Source organism: Ooceraea biroi, chromosome 2, assembly GCF_003672135.1.
Source record: "Ooceraea biroi isolate clonal line C1 chromosome 2, Obir_v5.4, whole genome shotgun sequence".
In the NCBI taxonomy this organism is placed as follows: Eukaryota; Metazoa; Arthropoda; class Insecta; order Hymenoptera; family Formicidae; genus Ooceraea; species Ooceraea biroi.
The window spans coordinates 8601896-8624165 of NC_039507.1; the positions used below are offsets into that span (position 1 = coordinate 8601896).

At 41.3% G+C, this 22270-nt stretch overlaps 1 protein-coding gene across 9 annotated transcripts in view; it reads right to left on the reverse strand.

Moving 5' to 3' along the window:
• The window catches only part of LOC105276811 (lachesin), a 278627-nt gene that overhangs the window by 93564 nt on the left and 162793 nt on the right, over positions 1-22270 (reverse strand). For all 9 annotated transcript variants that reach the window (XM_020030837.2, XM_011334738.3, XM_011334737.3 and 6 more), the window contains 2 exons: positions 7526-7733; positions 6966-7127 (listed from right to left, as the gene is read on the reverse strand). In XM_020030837.2, the coding sequence (XP_019886396.1) occupies positions 6966-7127; positions 7526-7733 (370 nt within the window). The remainder of the gene's footprint in view (positions 1-6965; positions 7128-7525; positions 7734-22270) is intronic.

The window sequence follows — 22270 nt, forward strand, 5'->3', positions numbered from 1 at the left end:
CGTATGTTTTCAATAACATTGATATATTCAGACATGTTCCAACGCCATCTATTAAAAATCGGCACGAACTTTCCGGACGACCCAATAGTTAATAAAATAATATAAATTAATAGATATTAAAATCTCTCATTTCCAGTAGACAATTTCTTTCTAAGATCGTTCTCGGACAATACAATTTTAATGATTATTAGAAAATATAAATCCCACGCGTTATGGATGGTAACGTGCGTATCGTAGCGTAATAAAAGTTGGAGTGGTGAACGAGACATCCTGCTACATGTACGTGGCTATAGAAATAGCATTGGTGTGCGCAGCATCTCCCTCGTGACGCGTCGCTGTCGTCGGAACGTGTGTGTGTCCCCGAACTTGAGCGCTCGTTAAAAGTTACCGATGCACCCCCCGAAAGTGGATACGAAGTCCGATAACTCGATCTCGACGCACAGCACGACGTCGGTGCGGACGAGCTAGATTGTCGTTTTTGATCGTGACATCCTGGGGGGTTGCTCGTTCGTGCTCCCTGTTATTTGCTGATGGATGCACGCGGTACATTGTAATAATATCTCCGGGAGATTCCGTGTTACGCAACACGCACTAATCGTTACGCGGCAGCATTAATCGTTCGCGTAATCGAATGCTGCGCTTATGCTAGTATTATACAGTATTATACAGTAGGGAATGTAGTTATCCGTCACGTTTGCAAAACAAGAATGTAATGCGAAATGAAAAAAAAATAGCCATATTCGTGACGCTAGTTAATTTCTCCCTTAACAAATTAGTTATTTCTTGGTGGTGGTGATATAGATCATGTGTATTTCAGTGATATATATCATTTAGAAAATGTAGCTTTCATAAAAATATATACAAAAAGTTTTAGCAATGAAAAAAATAGTACGGTCTCAATGAGAAATATATTGCGTGTATACACGCAATATATTTCTCATTGAGACCGTACTATTTTTTTCATTGCTAAAACTTTTTGTATATATTTTTATGAAAGCTACATTTTCTAAATCACAAAAAGGAAAGAAATTTTCAGGTAGCTTGATTCTAGAACTTATATTACTTTGCGGAGCAAGATGGCAAAGAAAAGATATCTTTAATATTCGATATTAAATTTATTTGATAGTACGTGTTATGAATATTTATTGCTTGGCAATATTTAAATATTTGCTGTTTAATAACAGCATATCATTGATCATCCACTTTGCTTCATTGGTTGCTATCTTGTCAGAATCGTTCGAGTTACGCAGAGGCTAATTGCTGACAAGACGAAATGAATAGCCCGAAAGCTGTTCCGAGCAATTTATAATCGTGACTAGACCGGAGCCGCCGAGGCTATTCTATGGTGCATTGCGGTGCAATATACGCGGATGCAAAGAACGCGGAGTACGCCCTTAGCTCGCAATCCTTCTGTCCCGCCTAAATTATACCTGTATTTAACCTATTATGTTACCGGTATTAAGGGAATAACAGTCCATCGTTGTTTTTCAGGAGGAAATTCACAGGACAGGATGCGACGGGATTTTAAGCACAAAGCTAGGACGCGAGCGCGTTTAATTAGCGTAAAGTGCGTTACATCGTTAAAAATGAATACCGCGAAGGATTATAAGGATATAGGAGTGTAGTTGGAGAGGCGCGCGCATACGCTATTAACGTTTATTACTCGTAAACTCCTCCCTCCCTCTGTTCGGCGTGTGTGAGAGAGAGAGAGAGGGCGAAATTATAGATGAAATATTGAACTGAACTCGCGAACTTATATATAATCGCGGATTAGATTATTTGCAGCTGCCGGTCGTGCCCTAGATACTCGTCGATAATTGAGACGCTGCCGTATAAATGAGTAACGCGATGGGGAATGATTTTCGCAGATTTCGACCTCGCTCATATAATCTGACAGATAATTGTTACCGCCACAAATACCATTCCTAAATTCTCATGCGCATTTAATCTTACGCTTTTCCAACGCTCTCTCAGGCTGGAATTTACGAGAAGTTTAGTCTTTTCAAATGTTATTATATAATTGGGGAAACCTAAGCTCGCTTCGCAAGCACCCCCAATAATACGTCCGCGTACGCGCCGAGCAGCGAACGGGACAAAATCCCCCTAAGAAATTAACCGCGCGAAGCTTTACCGCCTCAGCCCCTAAGCCTCTCATAGACGCGTTCTTCCGTAGCAGCAGCGGCAGCGACAGCAGCAGCAACAGTAGCAGTAGTAGCAGCCGCAGCAGCAACGCCGACACCAGCGACGACGACGACCACAGGAACAGCAGCGGCGGGAGACCCTTTTAATTCCGTGTCGGAATCACGCTGAAGGAGACCGCCGCGTATCTTTAGTAGCCAGTGCATATTTCATAGACGTGCCGTGTATGCGCATAATTTTCGAGCCACCGCTCTCACACCCGCCCGCAGGCGCACGCTTGCACCCTCGGTGTCCCCCCCTCTCTCTCTATCTCTCTGCATTAATCCATCTCTCTCTTTCTCTCTGCACACACCACCCTCGGACTCGACCGTCCGTCGCGCTGACGGACGTCCTCCCCTTCGCGTAACCCCGAGTTGGAGGCCGCTTGCCTCGCGCGAGCTCCGTGAAAGGCTGCGAGAGAGAGAGAGAGAGAGAGAGAGTTGATTAATCTCTACAATATTTAAGAAGCGCCGGAGTCCCGGAGAGCAAAAAGCCTTCCGTCCCGTGCTTTACGAGGATAGCTTTCCCCGCTAACATAAATCCCCCGCCGGCTAATCCGCTGTTTGCATCGATGTACCCCCTCGCCAGCCCCGTGTTTTCCTTGCGGTGCCCTTACTCTTTTGTTTCCCCTTCGTGGCAACGCGCTTTGGTCACGAAATCGCGTAATCTTAATTGGTCCTTAAGCGAGTATCCAAAAGAAAGTAAATGAAAATTTGAGTGTCTTAAATTTTAGTGTATTCGAATCTTTCTAGAGAAAGGGCACGAATTTCTAACAACTTTAATTATTTGAAACTTTTATGAGAATTTACATGTTATATCCGAACGTGTAAATAACACAATCCAAATACTGCGGCACTCCTTTTGCCAGGAAATCATCGATAATGGAATTATTGATACTGAAAAATTTCCACGGAATATTTTTGCTAAAAGGCATTAATATTGATATAACACGTTGCACGTAATATCAAGAGTTTATAAATATAATATCCATACATAGGATTTAGCAGTTCGGGATATTAACAATTCATATAACTCTTATTTACATTAATTATGAGAAATATACACGGGAACAAGAGATTATCTCGGGTTTCGAACTGCACCGCAGTTACCGATAGCCGCGGCGAGCATTTCGGGATTAAGCTTCAAATGAAACGGAACGATGCAATTTTATATTGCCTGAATATATGAGCGCAGAATTATCGGTATCGCCAGCGCGCCTCGCTCGTGTGCGTGTACGTTCCTAATACGCGGATCGATTCTCGATTGATCTATTTTTAAGCGGTACACACGCACGGCCTACCACTTTTAAACGTCTGATAACTCTTAAGCCAATTGGGCTGATCCGCGTGAGCGTGCAATCTCAATAGGTCCATTCGCGCGAATTTCGCTGAACGATGATCGTCACGATTTTCGCCGGTGCGGCCGGCAGCGCGTTTATGCGCGGGGAATCGCCGGATCGCGGATCGCAGATTGGTAGATAGAATTGTGCGCGAACCAACAATTGCATTATACAATTTATCGCACCTCGCAGCATTAACTCGCGGCCGCGCGACCCACCGGGGAATTCAGTGCGGCGCGAGAGCGAGCGGCCGCGCGCGCGTAACTCGTGCGTTTTAACGATTGCTGTTCTTCTTCCGGTCGTATGAATTTTCGATGGCAGCATGTTCAACGAAGAATACCTGTCGTTGTATGTTACGTCGAAATCGTCGTTTTCTCGCGATTCTAGGCGAGAAACGCAGAGAACGCGCGCAATATCGATGCAGACGATATGCGGAATCGCGAAAACGCATAATTGCATTAGGTACTCACCACGGCGAGTCCGTGGAGTTTATCGCACTTGATTGTGCAATAATGCGCGAATCGGGGTTATTGAAGGTTTCCCGCCGGCACGGGTTTCGCTTTCGCGAAGGGGTAACATAATGCGCTCGCGATCAACGAATCGGCGTTGTTGTCGAGTACAATGAATCATTTCAACGTAGCGTGCAAAGAGGCCTCTTCTCGAAAATTGCGCTGTCAATTAATTCGGACAACCGTCGCGCTGGTATCGCTCACTCTCTCGCGCCTCTCGCGCCGCGCGGGGCGTCGCGATGTAATGCAAAAATTCGGAAAATCGCAAATGTGAAAAAGCGTCAGTTCGATCAATCTGGATTCAACGTCGGGAAACAAAAACCACACGTGTGCGATCATTAAATGGCGAAATTTCATGCATTTCGAGCACGAAGAGGAGAGCGCAGGAGGACGCGCCGGATGCGCCCATCGGCTGCCAGAGAGACCGGGCGATAATTGCATTGCTAATAGCGCGACGGCGGGCGGAAACTTACGCAGTTTATCGCACTTTATTGCTTTACCGTGAGCGCATCGCACCCCCTGGGCACCTCTCGGTGTGGCGCGTGTGCAGTTTGTGGCTCTCTATCCCGGAGCTGAAAGCGCAAAGACGATAACGACATGACGCGCGTTCGCCGTGCGAGAGATCGGCATAACGCAGATATCGGATAAACGTGGTTTTTTTCCTGGGCCGCCTCGTCGTCGCGATTTATTGCACCCGCGATTTTTCGCGTCTCCATTGAATCCTGACTGATTCGAGTTCGTCCTCGTATGACCCCGATAATAAATTACTTCTCTCTCGCAACGAACGATAACATTATAATTGGAATCTCGCGCGGTAAAAAGATCAATTTCAAAGGAGGAATTTAATTTTCGTAACGATATTCCGCAGGATCTCAGGCATCGCTCACGCACGTCGAAAACAGGTGCCTATGTGTTCTTTAATTAAAATACGGACTACACTTGACGTGTTTAAAATTTTTTTTTAACGGATTGCTATATATATTCTCATCACTTAAATAATGCCGCAACCTAAAGGTCACTAGTTCAGTTCGGTGCGTCTGAAATTAATACGATATTCGAGATAAAGTGAGATTTACATGTATAACAGTATGCACGATAAAATAGTGGATAAAAAGAATGCAATAAAATAGTGGATAAATAAAGGGAAAATAAAAGAGCTCGCGAGTCGTCGTGATAAGCTCTGATGAGACTGATACATATATCCTTCTTGTAAATTTTTATGAAGGTTTACATTAATCACGAAAGCATAACGGAAAAGCGCCATCGCCCGATAGCAAGAGCACGCAAGCGAGTAATTATCGGGAACCTAATAAAACCTTGTTATAAAAAGTATTACCGCGCGTGATCCGTGCTTTGTATCGCGGACTCGAATTTATCCGAGGCAAAGGTTCGTAAACCACTTGCAACGCTGCCGACTGCGACGAGGCAAGCGCTTTCGGATTTATCCGCGTTAAGGATTTATTCGACGAGCATTTATTTATCTATTTTTGAAACACACGAACATGTTCGCCGAGAGATCAACGTTTGAGTGTCGCATAACGCGCTTCGCGCCCACTTCGGCGCCGTTTTACGAATTCATGCGGCTGCATCCAGCTAAATAATATAGCCGTCTACCTCCGATGAACAACTAGATATTTTCCACGATATTTTCCGCCATCCACCTGCGTGCAGGCGTCTCCGCGGGAAACGTGATCAAACTGGCAAACTTTCCCGGCAAATCGGATTAGCGGGAAAATACGAAATCGTTACATCGATTAGACGTTTATGTGGCTTCGCCTGATTTATTCCACGTTTCTCGACGCACTTTGCCGGACTGCCGGCAAGTAATTGATGAAAATTTACTTGGAATTTCTTCAATTCTAGTGAACATCTACGGATCCATTACCGGGACGAGACGTCGATACCGCCAAGACTCGTGGGACTCGGCCCGGCTCGAAGAAAAACGTACGGAAAAGGAACATCCTCATACCAAAAATTACTTTCCGCCGCTGAACTTCGGCTGCATTACAAATACGTCCGTTTCCCCTTGTAAAAGTGCTTCGAAGTTTCAATTCGCGTAGACAGGAGATCTCGAGACCTCGTAAGGGAAAACTCGCGGAATCGTTTTCCATGTTCCTATACGCAAAGCGCACAAAGGAAATTCTCCAAACGCTCGGAACACATGTGTAATTCGGCGCGAAATGTCGATGTTAAACGTTCAATGTTAAATGTATGTACGTATCCATCATCATATACAAGTAATGTTACAAGTAATCAATTTGTTTATTATTTGTATTCATTATTTCCTGGCGGTTATAAATACTTGGTTAATGATATCACACACCTGGACCTAATTATGGTGTCACATCAAGACGGATGATGTTAATTGGTTTGCACTTGAGAAGGGCTTCAAATTAAGCCGAAACGTTGTGCGTTATAAATATATTTTTAGCCAGTGGTGGTCGAAGAACATTTGTTTATTATTTGTGTTACAAGTAATGTTATAAAGAATTACGAAAGACAGAAGCAGCGTATACTGCTTCTAAATTTAAAGTCTGATATATATCAGACAGCTATATATATCAGACTTTAAATTTAGTAGACACTTGTGTAAAAAATAATAGTAGGTCATTGAAAAATTATTCGAGATTTCATGTTATTTTATTTCAGTGAAAATTAAAAACCAACTCCAACATGTACCGATATAAAAATACTCGAGAATAAAAATAAAGAAAATAATAAAACATTTCTCGCTTTCTTTCTCCAAGATTATTTCATGATACGATAACGTCACATATCTTCGCGTGAGAACAATTAAATAGACAGCACAAAAACAATGCTGAAATGTCAAGTCAGTCGCGTGCAGGATAGATTTCCGATATGCTACGTGCGCAGTTAATCGAGACTGTATATTCGCACATTATAAAGGCACGGAAGAAATAAGAGAAGACTTGACGTACCTTTTTTAGCTTTGCTGACGCTTATCATTTGGCCATCCTCTCGCTTCCACATCAATTTCGGTGGTGGATAACCATCAGCCTTGCACGTGAGAGTAATATTCTGATGTTCTCGCACTGCCACGGTGCTCTCAGTGGAAAGAGAGTCCAATATATTCGGTGGCACTGGAACACGCGCGCGGCAGAATTCCTTTTTTTTATTTGAAATTCAGCGCAATATAGCACAACTAACACCTGTACATACGTATAACTAACTGCGTTTGTTGGATGCTGCTTTTAATGCAAATTTCACAACACGCGCGCGTTTATTTCGCGTAATGTAACATTAAATTAAATTAAACCGCTCGTCGCATGTGCGCTGGCTGCGACAATTAAATCAAACAAAGTAACTCTGAATCAAACTACACGCGTGATTATTACTGCATAATGTCCCACCGTGCACCGTGAATTTTTGTTCCGTTGCTTGTGCGTTCTCCGTTATTTTATTATGCATTTACTACTGCAACACGCAGATGTGTGTTTCGTTGCTTACGGCAAGTTACGTTTCGTGAAGCGATATTTACCTACGACTTGAAGGAAGCCCACTTGGCTTATCATGGGGTTGGTATTCACTTGGCACATGTAATAACCCCGATCGTCCTGTTGCACGCTGCTGATATGTAGCAACCATGTCTTCTGGTTATCATGCGACACGGAAAACCTGGGCACTTTCACGACCACGTGTTTGTGAACGGTGAGCAGCATCTGACGACCCACGTGGATCCACGCTACCTGAGAACAAGAGGAGAGGACAAATATTTAAACGCACGTGAATCGTGACTCCCGCGGTTAACCGAGTACGCGCCATCGCGTCGAAATTACCTCGCAACCGGAAATCCGCAAATTTGCGTCGTTGAGTTTAATATAATATTATCGTTCCGACGCGCGAGCGGCAAAGGGATAAGTGAAAGGGGGGGGCGCGGTAACGCAAATTGCGCGAGTAATCGAACATTTCCGCGTGGAATTTAATAACTTAGGAAAAGTACACTCAGCCGCGCCGCTTGCGTTTTTCCGCCAGAGATTATTGTACGGCGTTGCAAAAGCATACCGTATTCCCGTCCGCGTTTATGTGCGATTCCAGCGATGAAATACTTTCGTCTGACGATCTAACGTTACGGTAATGATTGCTCCCTTCCGGGAGCATCTGAAAACTTTATGAAACAGCCGCGGGTCGGATATGTACGCAAGTCAGCGTTTTAATCTACCAAAATCTCCATGACCTGACGTCGACAAGCAAAAAGTTGAGCACAGCTTTCACGTTGAAAATTCCATCGCTTAACGTACCTCCGGCACGACTCCGTAAAACCGGGAAATGGCCGTTCGCGAACGCGTTCCTCGCGCCGCATTTCCGCGTATTGAAATATTTCTGCATTAGTGCATCGCGCACTCGCGCGCCATTTGTTTTCCGGGGAGAAAATTGCATCTGTATCTGTAGAATGACGGCTAAAATTTGATATTAAGGAAGCGGCAGTCGGTACTGTTCTACCTCATAAGGCTGGGAAATTAATAGCGGGCTCTCCCGTATTCGTGCAACGCGCCAGAGTATTAAGATCAGTCTCGCTACGGCTTATATAAATTACAATAAACCCCTTGTATCACGGTGTACGCAGGGAACGCGTTGCCGAAATTCGCGCAGCCGAGCGAGAAACTCTCTCCATCCCGAGAACGACGGATGCACCGAAGCTACGTCGCCGAATTCGCGAAGACGCCAGTTTTTCGCAATCGCTGTCGAACTTAGCGTGCGATCTCGATCGTTAATGGAACGAAAGTCTCACCGAGTGCTTTGTAAATAACCCTGACGCCAATAAGGCAAAAAAAGGCTCATGACATAGCACCATGTTAGCGTGCATCATACAATATTACGCCGCTATTTCACGCTACGTCGAGGTGAACTCGTCCCCTTAGCTCGAAGCTCATTCCGCGACAAAGCTTATGCACTTCCGAGGATCTCCGGGTTAAACTGCCACCCCTCTCTCCCTCCAAAACCGTCTCCTTGTTTCCTTTTGCTCTGGATCTGAGGCAACGGCCGACGGCGTCCGCTCTGTACCTCATTTTCTTGCTCTTAATTCTTTTTTAAGCCACGCTTCCCGTGGGATGAATGAGCGACAAGGCTGAAACCTGGTTTTGTCGCTTTTATCCCGATCGCGTTCCCCGGCTTGCGTCTACCGACTTGCGAGATGCCGTTAAGTGACACTCGCGAGGGGATAACGTAAGAATAGAAACGGGATCTACAAGTCGCTGGGTGTCTCGCAGGAATGTATCCCCCGAGAATTTGTTTCTTTTGCGATAACAAACGCGATGAAAAATACTGCAAATTACGATTTGCTATCTTTTTACGTCTTCGTACGTTGTTTGTGCATCGCAGAATGTGTTTTGCTACTAATTGAAATTATGACGAATAATTCATTTTACATTTATTTTGTTATTCGTATTGATCTGCGAATGCATTAACAACGCATTTAACTTCCGCCGTATTATTTATAACGTAGCATCACAATTGAATCGTAGCTTTATAAATTTGCAATCAATTATCGCTTGGTGAAGAATTGATAATGAACGAGATACTTAAAATCACAAGTTGCAAGGGATTGGAAATTTTGACATTAACATGAATGGAATAATTAACACGTTTAACCAAACATCGTATTATTATGCTGACAATTTTGCGCGACAATTCGTTCGCCAAGTTTCATGTCTAGTCTCTTCCTTTTTAGATTCGTTACCGTTGCATGGCAACATCTGGAAACGGCACTTCTTCCACCCTCTTTTTCCTTTCCCTTACTCGCCTCTTTTTCCGACGTATATATATATATATATATATATATACTTGCTCAAATTAAGCCAGAAACAGCCCATTCGGACAGAGTAAATTGTATCATCTCTACCATTTTGCTTTTGCTTTCACTCATGGAGAAAATTCCAGTTTTTGTACGAGGCGTTATCTCACACATTGCTCGTCGTATATTTACGCATACATAATTCGCAAAAAAAAGAACGCTATACATTTCAGTAATTATAACACATCTCTTCCAAATGGTGCAAAGTTGGGCATTACTTTTGTGCAATTTGGTAGAGAGGCATAAATTTTATTCTTATTGTTAGACAAATTAATGGAGAAAGAAAGTCGATACATCGTGGAATCAGGCGAGACATTTACATTTAGAAGTCGCTTGTTTCCTATTTTACTCCACCCTCTATTCTTTTCCCCTCAGGTATTTCACCTAGGCAACTCGGCAACAACTCCGTCCAGAATTGTTCGCCTATGTACCGCTTCTCCTTTTCGCCGGGGTAAGCAAAAGTTTCAGGTACGGAAATCACAGTACATCCCAGGAAAGTTCTTTAAACAGTCAGACGCCACTGACGGCTCTCCTAACGAAGAAGCTGCGAAGATGGATGGTGGCGGATCTTGGATAGCTCTTGTCTGCCAACAGGATTTGCCGGTTCCCGAGGATCTCCCAAACTCGTCAGATTCCGCTTCAGTCCGCGCGCAATTCCGCAGATCCGCCGCGCGCGAGCGCGCGCGTAGACGCGGCTCCGCCTCGGCGCTTTTCGCGGATTTTCCTGCACCGCGAGCGTGAGAAACGAGAACAGAAAAAGAAAAGGAAAGAAATAGAGAAAAGAAGGGGAACGAATGATGACCGCCAGAGTTTCGAGGTGGATGATACGAGATTGCCGGTTTAATTGCCTTAAAGTTGTTATTAACGCCCGATAATTTACAAATTGACCCGTGTCCCTGTGTCTCTATCCCTATGTCCTCACTATAGCGGCGTCGGGATTAAATCGACCGTTGTATGATACCACGCGAAAGGTCTTTCGAGATTAATAAGTTTTATATTACGTGCATCTTTCTCGGGGCAATTTTCGCGACGGTATATAAGCAGAGACTCTCCGGGAGAGAAAGGAGGAGAAAAAGAGAGAAAGCACACTTGGAAAGTTGCCTCCTGCCAGAATTTCCCCAGAAAAGTCACGGTAGCGCGATACGAGAAACTTTCGTAGTCACGCACTGCGGATGGCTCCTAAGTTCTAACGAAGAGGAAAGAAGCCACCGCGAGATGCGCACGTGCAGGAAGATGAGCACTCGCTTATACAAACGTGTGCTGTTCGCCTTGAGTTCCTGAAAAATTAAATCGGCGATAAAATATAAATGAGAAGCGAATACTTAAATTATGTCCGTTATGAGTGTAATCAAGGATGACGAGTGGCGAAAGTCGCACTCATGACAAACCAACATAGCCGTTGCTGAATGCAATGTCAATCAGGATTTTTATATCAAGTATTCGCTTTAAAATGTTGAAGATTTTTTCGAGAATTGTATGCCAGTCAGCGAATTTTACAAAAAAAGTAATAAATGACTTTTAAGAATCCTAATTTTGTGAAGTGTTCCTGATAATCATATTTAATGCATAAAATGAGATTTGTAGAAGACACGACCCAGATATTACTGTTATCACTTGGATATTACAGATATTACTTGGATGAAAAATTAAATTGTTTCTACGATTATCGCAGTTTAATGATCTTCTGCAATCTATCGTCGATATGCATAAATGCAAATTTATCTTATTCTTTCTATTTTAATGAGGTGATTAATACGGCAATGTATGACGATAAAATGCTGTATTTATTATTTATCAAGATCCAGTTAAGTAATATCGGATTTGTAATTTGCAAGAATGGTCTGATAAAATGATTAATATAAAATTTTTGATTTAATTGTTCAAATTAATTAATCAGAATTAATTAGCGCGCAGTGAAGTCCAATATATGATATAAGCGATGTATTAATATTTCTATTTATTAATAATACGCGACTCATTGAATTTCTCGAAACTGTTCTCTTCTCCTTCCTTCTTCGCTCAAGATTTGACGATGCATATTTGCAAGTAGACACATGCAAATCTCACGTCTCACGGTCTAACGCAGTTAATTGAAATTAATCTGATTACGGTAAATTACGGTACGATTTTCAGAACCATAAAAATACAATGTTATGGGATAAATGCATCTTATGTCCGTCATGCTCTTTTCGTTATCACGGATGGACGCGGAGATCAATTTTACTCGTAAAATCTGAATGCTTGTCTAAATTATAACTATTTTTATTGCCATTTAAGAAGAAACAATTCGTCTCGCGGTGACTACGGTATTATATCGATCTCGAGTGCGGCTTCAAACAGAAATTCCTGCTGATTGCAAGCTCGATTGAAAATCCTGGCAGCAGTTCAAAGTCAGTTTCAACTGGATATCCCGCCAGTACAAAAGATCTTCCCATTGGACGTAAAATACTACCGCCTATATTCCGCCGCGATGATACGTCGCAATTTCATTAACCGCGACTTTTTATTGGCGAAATTGTATTGACTGAAAAGTGAACGAAGTATCTGTATACTCCTGTTTCTCTCGCGTAACGCGCGAGAGATTCTTTATAATAAAATAATATTTCTGTAGACATAATAATAATACAATTGCAGTTGCGACATCGTAAAGAATGATATCGACAGATGCATGACGATATAGAATTGTAAAAACATGTTGAGTTACAATTATCTCCAGATGATAACAAATGTATTGAGAGACGAGTTATAGCGATAGTATGATATGAAGTTGTCTAGCTTTTTTATGTGTTCATATTCACATGTGATTTATCTAACTAGCGCGTAAAGATAGAGATTCTGTTTGCACGTATCGCTATTGACAGCACGATGGATGATTCAATGCAATCTAGATTCACGCGTTCATCCCGCGCTTCGATCACTTTTATGCTTAACCTCGGATCCGAGAGCGTGTTTTATATAGCAACTTTTTTGGCGATTGACTGACAGCCCGAAAGCTGATAAGAGGATATGCGATAATTAAAATATAGAAACCGTAACGCGGCCTCCATAAAATGATTTCAGCGTTCCGCTGGATGCAATCTGTTTCTACGGTATCGATCGTTGCCATATTTACGCATATAAATCCATATTTATGTATTATTTCTAGCCGATACCAATTTCCAAGTCAAAATCGAAAGTACACAAGAACACAGAATAATAATTCATCATAACTAAAACTTAATATGACTACGATTCCATATAATAAATCACGTTGCATTTATATTGGAAAAACTTGTAACGATATTTTAACTTAAGGCACAATTATTCATATGATTAAAGAAAATTATCGAGAAGTTATGACAAGAAAGTGGAGTTCAAGTATTTCCTGAAGAAAAATAAACTCGTATTTCATGATGTACTTAAACTTGAAAAATTAAAGTTTTTAAATTACTTATAATGTATTAAGCCAACGTACTACATTAATATTTTACGCTTTCAAAAGTATTGCACAAGTACTACATTATGTATTCGCAGTTTACAAATGTAAAAAGAACTTTTTTCAGTATGTATGTACACACGTGAATCATTTAACAAGAAATTGCATATATTCTATATTCTATATTCTATATTGCCAATACAAACGCGAATAATATTTGCATAACGATAGAAACGTTGATAAGTAGAGTAAAAGTACATGTATATATGTTCGTGTCAGCTTTAGCCTTCTATGTAGTTCAGTGTCCAATCGAAAGTGGCATCGCGATGAACAGCCTTTCACATTGCGTCGCAGTTGCGGTAATTTCGTTAGAGTAAACGAAGTGTCCATTTACGTTCAGTAAGTTATGTGTTAATATTTCATGAAACGTTGAAAGAGACTGGATTTCTTAAGCGTATCTGGCAAGGGAGGTGTGTCATCACGTAATTTAAACGATAATTTAAACGATTCGTGATAAAAAATATCTACTGTCGCAATTCTCTAAAATATTCAAATAGCCGAATAAACATTAAACAGTAATCTTTTTATAACAATGAAGTAAGTGAAATTTTTTCCGTGATAGTGATTTATATGTATAATGGTTTCACTACGAAAAGTTTTGAGTGTTATCATATACAGGGTGTCCCGGGTTTTAACCGACAAACTGCGGGAGCATATTCTACTAGTGGAAATAAGAAAAAATTCTTATATCGAGTTTGCTTAGAAATGCTTTATTACAAAGTTATAAACCAATATTGAAAAGAAATATCAGATAAGTAACAACGGAACATAGTGTAGAATTTGGAAGGTCGAAGATGTTTATGTTACGTGTATTCACATGTATTCATGTTCACTATGTTGAAACGATTCAGTATGATTGTTACTTTCGCAACAGTAGCTGTTAGATTTCAATCGTCGTGTCAACTAGCAATTACTATCAGAATGCCAAAAGTGTTTTCAAATGAGGAATACACCGATATTCATTTCGTGTACGGATTCTGTGACGGAAATGCACGAGCTGCCGTACGAGAGTATCAACGTAGATTTCCTAACAGGAGAGTACCAGATAGTTCTGTGTTTAGTAATACCCATTTGCTATTACGTGATTTGGGTTCATTTCGACCTATGAATGAATATGATGATGTTCGTTCAGCTCTAAGACACCGACGACGCTCGGAAAGAATCTTAAATCTTTTTGATAATACTCCTACACAAAGTGTTCGACGTGCTTCAGCTCAACTGCAGATATCACGAAACACTATTTCGAGAACATTGCGTGCTGATGACAGATTCGCATATCATTACACACCTGTACAAGAATTACTTCCAATCGATTATCAGAAACGAGTCGAATTTTGTAACTGGTATGTGAATGCAGTAGAAAGGGACAATCTTTTCTCATCAATGATATTATGGACAGATGAAGCGACCTTTACAAGACGAGGCATATTCAATTCTCATAATAGCCATGTATGGGCTCATAATAATCCACATACTACCGGACAAAGAAACTTTCAACACGAATTTCGATGTAATGTTTGGATGGGTATGCTTCATGACCGGCTTATTGGTCCGTTCTTTTTACCTGACCGATTGAACGGAGAATCTTTTCGAAGATTCCTATCAAACGATTTACCAATTTTGATGGAAAATGTGCCACTGCAGTTTCGCCAAAACAGCTGGATACGGTTAGACGGTTGTCCATCGCACTATGCTAGACAAGTTAGAAACTGGTTAGATGAACATTATGCTCATAGGTGGATTGGTCGAGGAGGACCGGTTTTCTGGCCTCCAAGATCGCCCGATTTAACGCCTCTTGATTTTTATTTATGGGGAACTTTAAAAAATAAAGTTTACAGTACAGAAGTAATCTCGCTTGAAGATTTAAAGCAACGAATTACTAATTCAGTTACTGAGATGCAACAAACTTTTCAGGAATGTCGTACCGTAACAAATTCTGTACTACGTCGATGTCTAGCTTGTATCGATGTGCAAGGACAACATTTTGAAATGCGTCACTAAATCATTGCGTAGATAATTTTTATTTTTGTGAAACAATCCGTTGTCACTTATCTGATATTTCTTTTCAATATTGGTTTATAACTTTGTAATAAAGCATTTCTAAGCAAACTCGATATAAGAATTTTTTCTTATTTCCACTAGTAGAATATGCTCCCGCAGTTTGTCGGTTAAAACCCGGGACACCCTGTATAGGTATAGTATTACGCTACATGACACGTGAAAATGCTTTGACAATGACTTTAACACTCGTTACCGCGTCTTTCACCGTAAAAGAAACTTGTTATCCGCTATTGTACAGCACTAACGTTTCGAGTGTGAAGCCATAGGTATTAAATCGCCGGTAACCATTGACGGTGGCCACGTAGGAAACGTCATTACGGCAAGATGTTGGGCGTTTGGCGCAACCCGCAACCGGTTGTTCGTCGTTCAATTTCGATGGCTCAACTTGCCATCGAGGAATTAACGTGAAATATATCGTGGAAACCACGCGAAGTCAACAGCACACCGGAAGTTTCATGCGAGTACCATTTCGCGCGCGCGTGTACTAATAATAATTATAATATTTCATTGCGAGATTCGCAGCTCCGAAAAAGTGGAATAACACGGAATAACGGCCAGATATATAATCAGACTCCGCGGGAAGTATTTTAATAATTTTTAGAAAAATTTGTGTAAAACGGTTTGGAAAAAATTTGATTGCTATTCTTATGTTTTATGGAGAAATTATACAATCGAGATCAGCGTGAAGCTGAAGTATTGAAAGCTGATCTGGTCTTTATAAAATTATCCATTGTCTAACGAAATGGGAAAGTTCACTCAAGTTAACTCAACAAAAGTTAATTCAACGGATGTTAAGTGACTTCAGAAAATCTAGACAAAATGTCACCTAGACGTACACGCTTAGGGATAAGAGATAACAAGGTGACACAGTTCGTACATTATTCTTCATTCACTTGAAGAACACGACAGACAACGATGACCAAGTTTATTTGCGCGTTCACCAAGATTAGCTCAAGAGTTTCACCAGCGGATCTGTGCCGTAGCCGTCGAAGTTTTCATTGTTCAGTGTGCAAACGATCCGCTGTACTATAACGACTTTTAATAAAGCATTACCCGTCCCGTAGCCGGTGTACTGCTAATTAACCGCTAATTAACGCCGACGCCTCGCTTCTGAATTTCTTCCCGAAGTAATTCCGCAGGAAAATTCACAGGATCGTAAACGATACGAGGTTGGCCCCGTTCAAGTGCTATTACGGTAGTTGAGCGTGGCTGCGTGCGCGACGATGGCCGTGGGGCAAAATTCAAAAGTGCAGAGGGGTTGCAGCGCGGTAAGCGAGACCGGAAAAGAACAAGAGGTAAGAGAGAGAGAGAGGAAGAGAGAAGGGCAACGTAATCGGGACGAAAGCAAGCAAGAGAGAGGACGGGGATACCAAAGAAAGGGCGGCGAGTGAGAGGAAGATGAAAGCATTTCCGGATGGACGAGAGAGAGTTCCCGAATGGGGACGCGGAGGAGACGCGCGGAAAAAGGCGAATGGTTCGAGAACGTAACGTAGGTAGGGTATAGCCGGCATGGCAGCAGAACAATGGAATTAGAACGAGTCACACCAGACTACGCAGCTCGCGGCGAACGATGATGATACGCGATTCAAAGCGCCATCCGCTGTCCAGTTTTAATCAACTTTACGAAAATATTCCCCCGCGGCCCGCCGCAACAGTCATTAGGTTGACAATGAGTCTTGATTTCCCAAAAGATCAGCATCGCGTCAGTCTCTCGCGCGTTCGCTCTCTCTCTTTCTTTCTCTTGCTGTGTCTCGGTGCCCTCATATAATCAGCAATAGCTGATTCTGTCCCTGCCGACGAATCGCACGGTTAAAGCTCACTTTTGCGCTATTCCATATTTGATACGCTGACTATTATCGTTGTTATAGGGATAATGCACGATTTCCTGTGGAATTAGACAAATGTATCTGTCTGTTTTTACGTACAAATAAAATAATCGTTGTTAATGTGATTAAACGCGATGCAACGGCGAATCGTCTGTATGTTCTTTCTCGTAATTAGTTTCTTCAGAGGGTCCAGATTTCCATCTCTGAAAATCTCGTTTTGCAAACTCAATGCAAACACACGCTTTTAATTCACTGCTGCTTTCTCGGTCATAATTGTCCTGTTAAGTAATTGAAGAGTGGATGTGAAATAAAGTAATAACATCTGACACGAGTGTAACTACTCGTTAACCGAAATAATTCTTTCGCGGATTTGAAAATTGCAGCCTTAGGAATGAGGCTCGCAGGGACTTCATCGCGATAATGGAACGTTAAAAACCGAGACACGACGACGTGGCCTCGCAGGCATTTTTACTGGCGCACGCGAATCAGCACTTTGCAATCCCCGCGAGATGATTTTTCGGCCGGCGCTGCACGATTCATCCCGCAAAAGGGTCAAAGTGGCAATTCCCTCGGTACGAAAAGGTCTTCCCGACATAATTAAATCCGGGAAAATTCCGCGAAGTCGTACGGTTTCTTCGCGTTCCAGCGGAGCGGAGCACAGCGAGCAGCGAGGACAGAGGAGGCGAAACTTTGGCACCCTGCAGATGAAATTTTCTGGTGTTTTGATCAAAGGACCCGGCCTGGGAGCTAGCAATGCGCGCGCGACCGAACTACGCGCTCTCGAAATGTCGAGTCTAACGAGACGACTCGTCGCAGTCGGGCTACGTGTTTTGAATCCGAAGAAAAAAGCAATTGCACGGGACGTGGGACACCGTTGTCGGCCACGGCGCCGTGTAAACTCTTCTCAAGGCGATCCAGAGCTGTGCGAAATCGGATTACTCCTCTGCGTCGCTCGGTTTTCAAAAAACGAACGCGCCTCGAGCGCATCAAATAAATCGCACGTGAATATTTTCCGGGTAGCTTTGAAGTTACGATTGCTGAAACGATTCCGATAATAATAATCACAGTGCGCAAAGGGAACGTGAATCGTAATGTAGCATGATAAACCACCACCAATGATAAGACTTACCACTAATTACCGCTTTTATTTAATATCGCGTAAGAAGTAAAAGCTAGCGTAATTACGCTACGTAATACGATTTATTTATTTGTTTGTTTAATTTGCGAAAATAAATCGCGCGAGATAACGAGTTGTTCGATTCAATAGATAAGTGGATAAGTTAAGAATTACATCAGAACCGTTCACGTGCTTCGTGCTTAACGCGATACATCTTGTTCGCGTACCACTGTCATGGAAAGCACCGTTGCAAGGGATAGTCTCCGATATTGCGGCCAAGGTTCGATGGTCTGAAAACGACCGACTGAAAAGCTGAGGCGATCCTCAGGTCGGGACCAGCAAGCGCCAAGCCAAATACCTTTACAGCCTCGGTAGAAACAACAACGAACGACTCGAGCAGGGAGAGGGTGGCGATCAGAGGGCTCGTTTACTATCTCGTGAAATCGAGCTGTTGCCGTGCAACCGCCGTGCATTCCTGCCAAACCGAAATGGAAACTATTTCGCGCACAGCTCGCCCGGAGAAAGGAATATCCGCATTGTACAATGGTCCATTTTCGCGGTCGTTAAAGAGACGGAAAATTCTCGGGTTGCTTTCAGGCGAGCTCCGCGCGGACCTGCGCGCGCGCGCGTAGAAAAGCGGGGAATTTATTCTGGCAAGTAGTGCGCGCGCCACGAGCGATATCCCGATAAATTTTCGACAAGCGTGATACTGCTATTTGTGGCGAATCGCGTCAGGGATACGGGGGGACGGGGGGAGGAGAAGAATTACCACTTTTATTTAATATCGCTCGTAAGCGTGCACACCCGAGCGACGCGCCATCGGAAACCGTTTGCTTACACACGAGCGTCGCCGTATCACTTTAATGGCATTCTTAATAGCCGTAAGAGAGTTCCGAAGTTGATGCAATCTCAATTTCGCAGCTCTTGTGCACTATATATTAGTGATTTTCTACCTTCATTATCTGAAAAGTTCGCCGAGTCACATAGCGATTCCAATGCTTTCGTCTAATAATCATCTTCTGCACGGCGCGAAGTGGTTCATGCACATCTTGGTCCCCAGACCCCATAAATGCGACTAGATCGAAGACTGCACATCATATTTTACGAATAATGAAAAGCGAAACACGTTGAAAATTGACGCATCCGGATTTCCCATATTTAAATTCTGAATAAATAATTAATAAATCAATAATTAATTAAAGCTTTATTGATAATCTCGATGAAATGCATTTCAACCTGTATATAGGTATAATAAGTAATGATTCTATTATTTATTATACAGGGTGTCCCGGGTTTTAACCGACAAACTGCGGGAGCATATTCTACTAGTGGAAATAAGAAAAAATTCTTATATCGAGTTTGCTTAGAAATGCTTCATTACAAAGTTATAAACCAATATTGAAAAGAAATATCAGATAAGTAACAACGGAACATAGTGTAGAATTTGGAAGGTCGAAGATGTTTATGTTACGTGTATTCACATGTATTCATGTTCACTATGTTGAAACGATTCAGTATGATTGTTACTTTCGCAACAGTAGCTGTTAGATTTCAATCGTCGTGTCAACTAGCAATTACTATCAGAATGCCAAAAGTGTTTTCAAATGAGGAATACACCGATATTCATTTCGTGTACGGATTCTGTGACGGAAATGCACGAGCTGCCGTACGAGAGTATCAACGTAGATTTCCTAACAGGAGAGTACCAGATAGATTTAAAGCAACGAATTACTAATTCAGTTACTGAGATGCAAGAAAATTTTCAGGAATGTCGTACCGTAACAAATTCTGTACTACGTCGATGTCTAGCTTGTATCGATGTGCAAGGACAACATTTTGAAATGCGTCACTAAATCATTGCGTAGATAATTTTTATTTTTGTGAAAAAATCCGTTGTTACTTATCTGATATTTCTTTTCAATATTGGTTTATAACTTTGTAATAAATCATTTCTAAGCAAACTCGATATAAGAATTTTTTCTTATTTCCACTAGTAGAATATGCTCCCGCAGTTTGTCGGTTAAAACCCGGGACACCCTGTATATTGGATTATAACAGAAATTCGTAGCGTTATTTTAATAAAATTCGAAGACAAAATTATTATATATAGTATTTCAAATTTGAGATGGAAGTATTATGTTGTATGAATAACACAAGGCATTTTGATAAAAGAAAAGAGGCTTTATTCGGTTCACAAACTCATTCAATCGCTCTTTCATGTATATAATGCCGATTACTTCTTGATTGACACGTCTTTTTTTCTCACTCGCAGATGCGCGAATCTGCTAACTGTAAATTTATTCGTGCAACCGCGGTTAACCGTGGCGATCGCAATGCAGTCTCCCACGCCTAACCGCCTTATAAAAGTACAACTTAAAATGTAAACGCTAAAATTCTACATAATATGCATAAATATTTGTGTTGATTTATTTTATGTAATAGAGCATTCAGATGAAACAGTTTGTTTATTAAAGTGTATTTATTCACTCGTGATAGCAGAACGTGGTTAGTACACAAAAAAAAAACTTTCGGGGCACAGACTGATTGACACGTGCTCTCTGCACGCGGTATCAGAATGAACTAGAGAATAGGAAGACGAGTCAAAACCAGAACTCGTCCGTGCGTATCGACATGTTTACTAATTAGACCAATTGACCTACTAAACGCTATCGATATGATGCCATAAGGCGCCGAATTTAAACTCATATAACTCAATAATTTGACTATATAAGTATGGACTGCCAGTTTCTAACTTCAGATTGTAGAGATGTAGCCAAGATGTGTCGCACCCTCATTGACCAATTGAGAACTAAAATTTTGTCATTTTGAATTGAATTGAATTGAACGCTTAGCCAAATATAGTAGTTGTACCTTTAAAACCACTTGAAATAATTAATATAATAAAAATTTCAAAACTGGTGATATATTGTTTTGTACAAAACTGTAAATCATCGAAATACCGCAGAAAAAGGAAGAAGAAAAATGTTCTGTGTCTTTCTACGGGTAAGTTAAATTTAACATTTATATTTTGTGTTAGAATGAAATAAAGTATAACATTACTTAGTTTTTTACGAACAAATTGAGAGTTGTACGATTTGAAGAATAACATTTTTACTATTTTATATTAGAAATTGATTTGACATATTGACATTTGGTCAATGGGGCGGGGCTTAAATCTTGAAAAATATCGAAGATGTTGGATGATACACTTTTCAATACCGTGAATGGGGGTGCTGGCAGTCCATACTTATATAGTCAAAGGCATAAATATTTATTCAACTAGATATGTGTTGTCTTGTTCTATTAACATTCGCTATATTCATGATTCCATCTTTCCAGAACTTGTCATCTTTTTTTCATTAAAAACAAGTAAACAAGGATACGAATTTTTGTTATAGCCCAATAATATTTAATTAATTTTATTATATAGTATAATAATTAATTAAATTTTAATTAAATTTTAATTAATTTAATTAATTAAACATAATAATTTTATGTCTAATTATAATATTATGTCTAAAGTTTAATCTGTTAAATATTTTAATATTTTTAATAATCTGTCATTCTTGCTGATGCCTACCTATCTTAAAAATTATTAATGATCGAAAGAGATTAGACGTTTTTGCCAACCGGAAGTCATGCGGAACTCGATGAATGCGATCGCGAACGAAAATAATTTAGCAAAGTTGGAAACCTTGTGCAGAGTGGATGCCATCTACCAGCGAATATTATGCTATCACAACTCTCGATCGGTCGACGATCGGTCCCGTTTGTCGCTCACGGTCATCCGTGCGAGACCTAATCGCGTGCTTGATGCAATTTTCCAGCCAACGGTATATCACGCTGCCTATCCGAGTATGAATACGGCTTTTAAGTAATTGCAACCTATGTATGCTGGGAACAGATGAGAGCGAGATGAAACACGTTTCAGATGCGTTGGCTAAATTAATTAG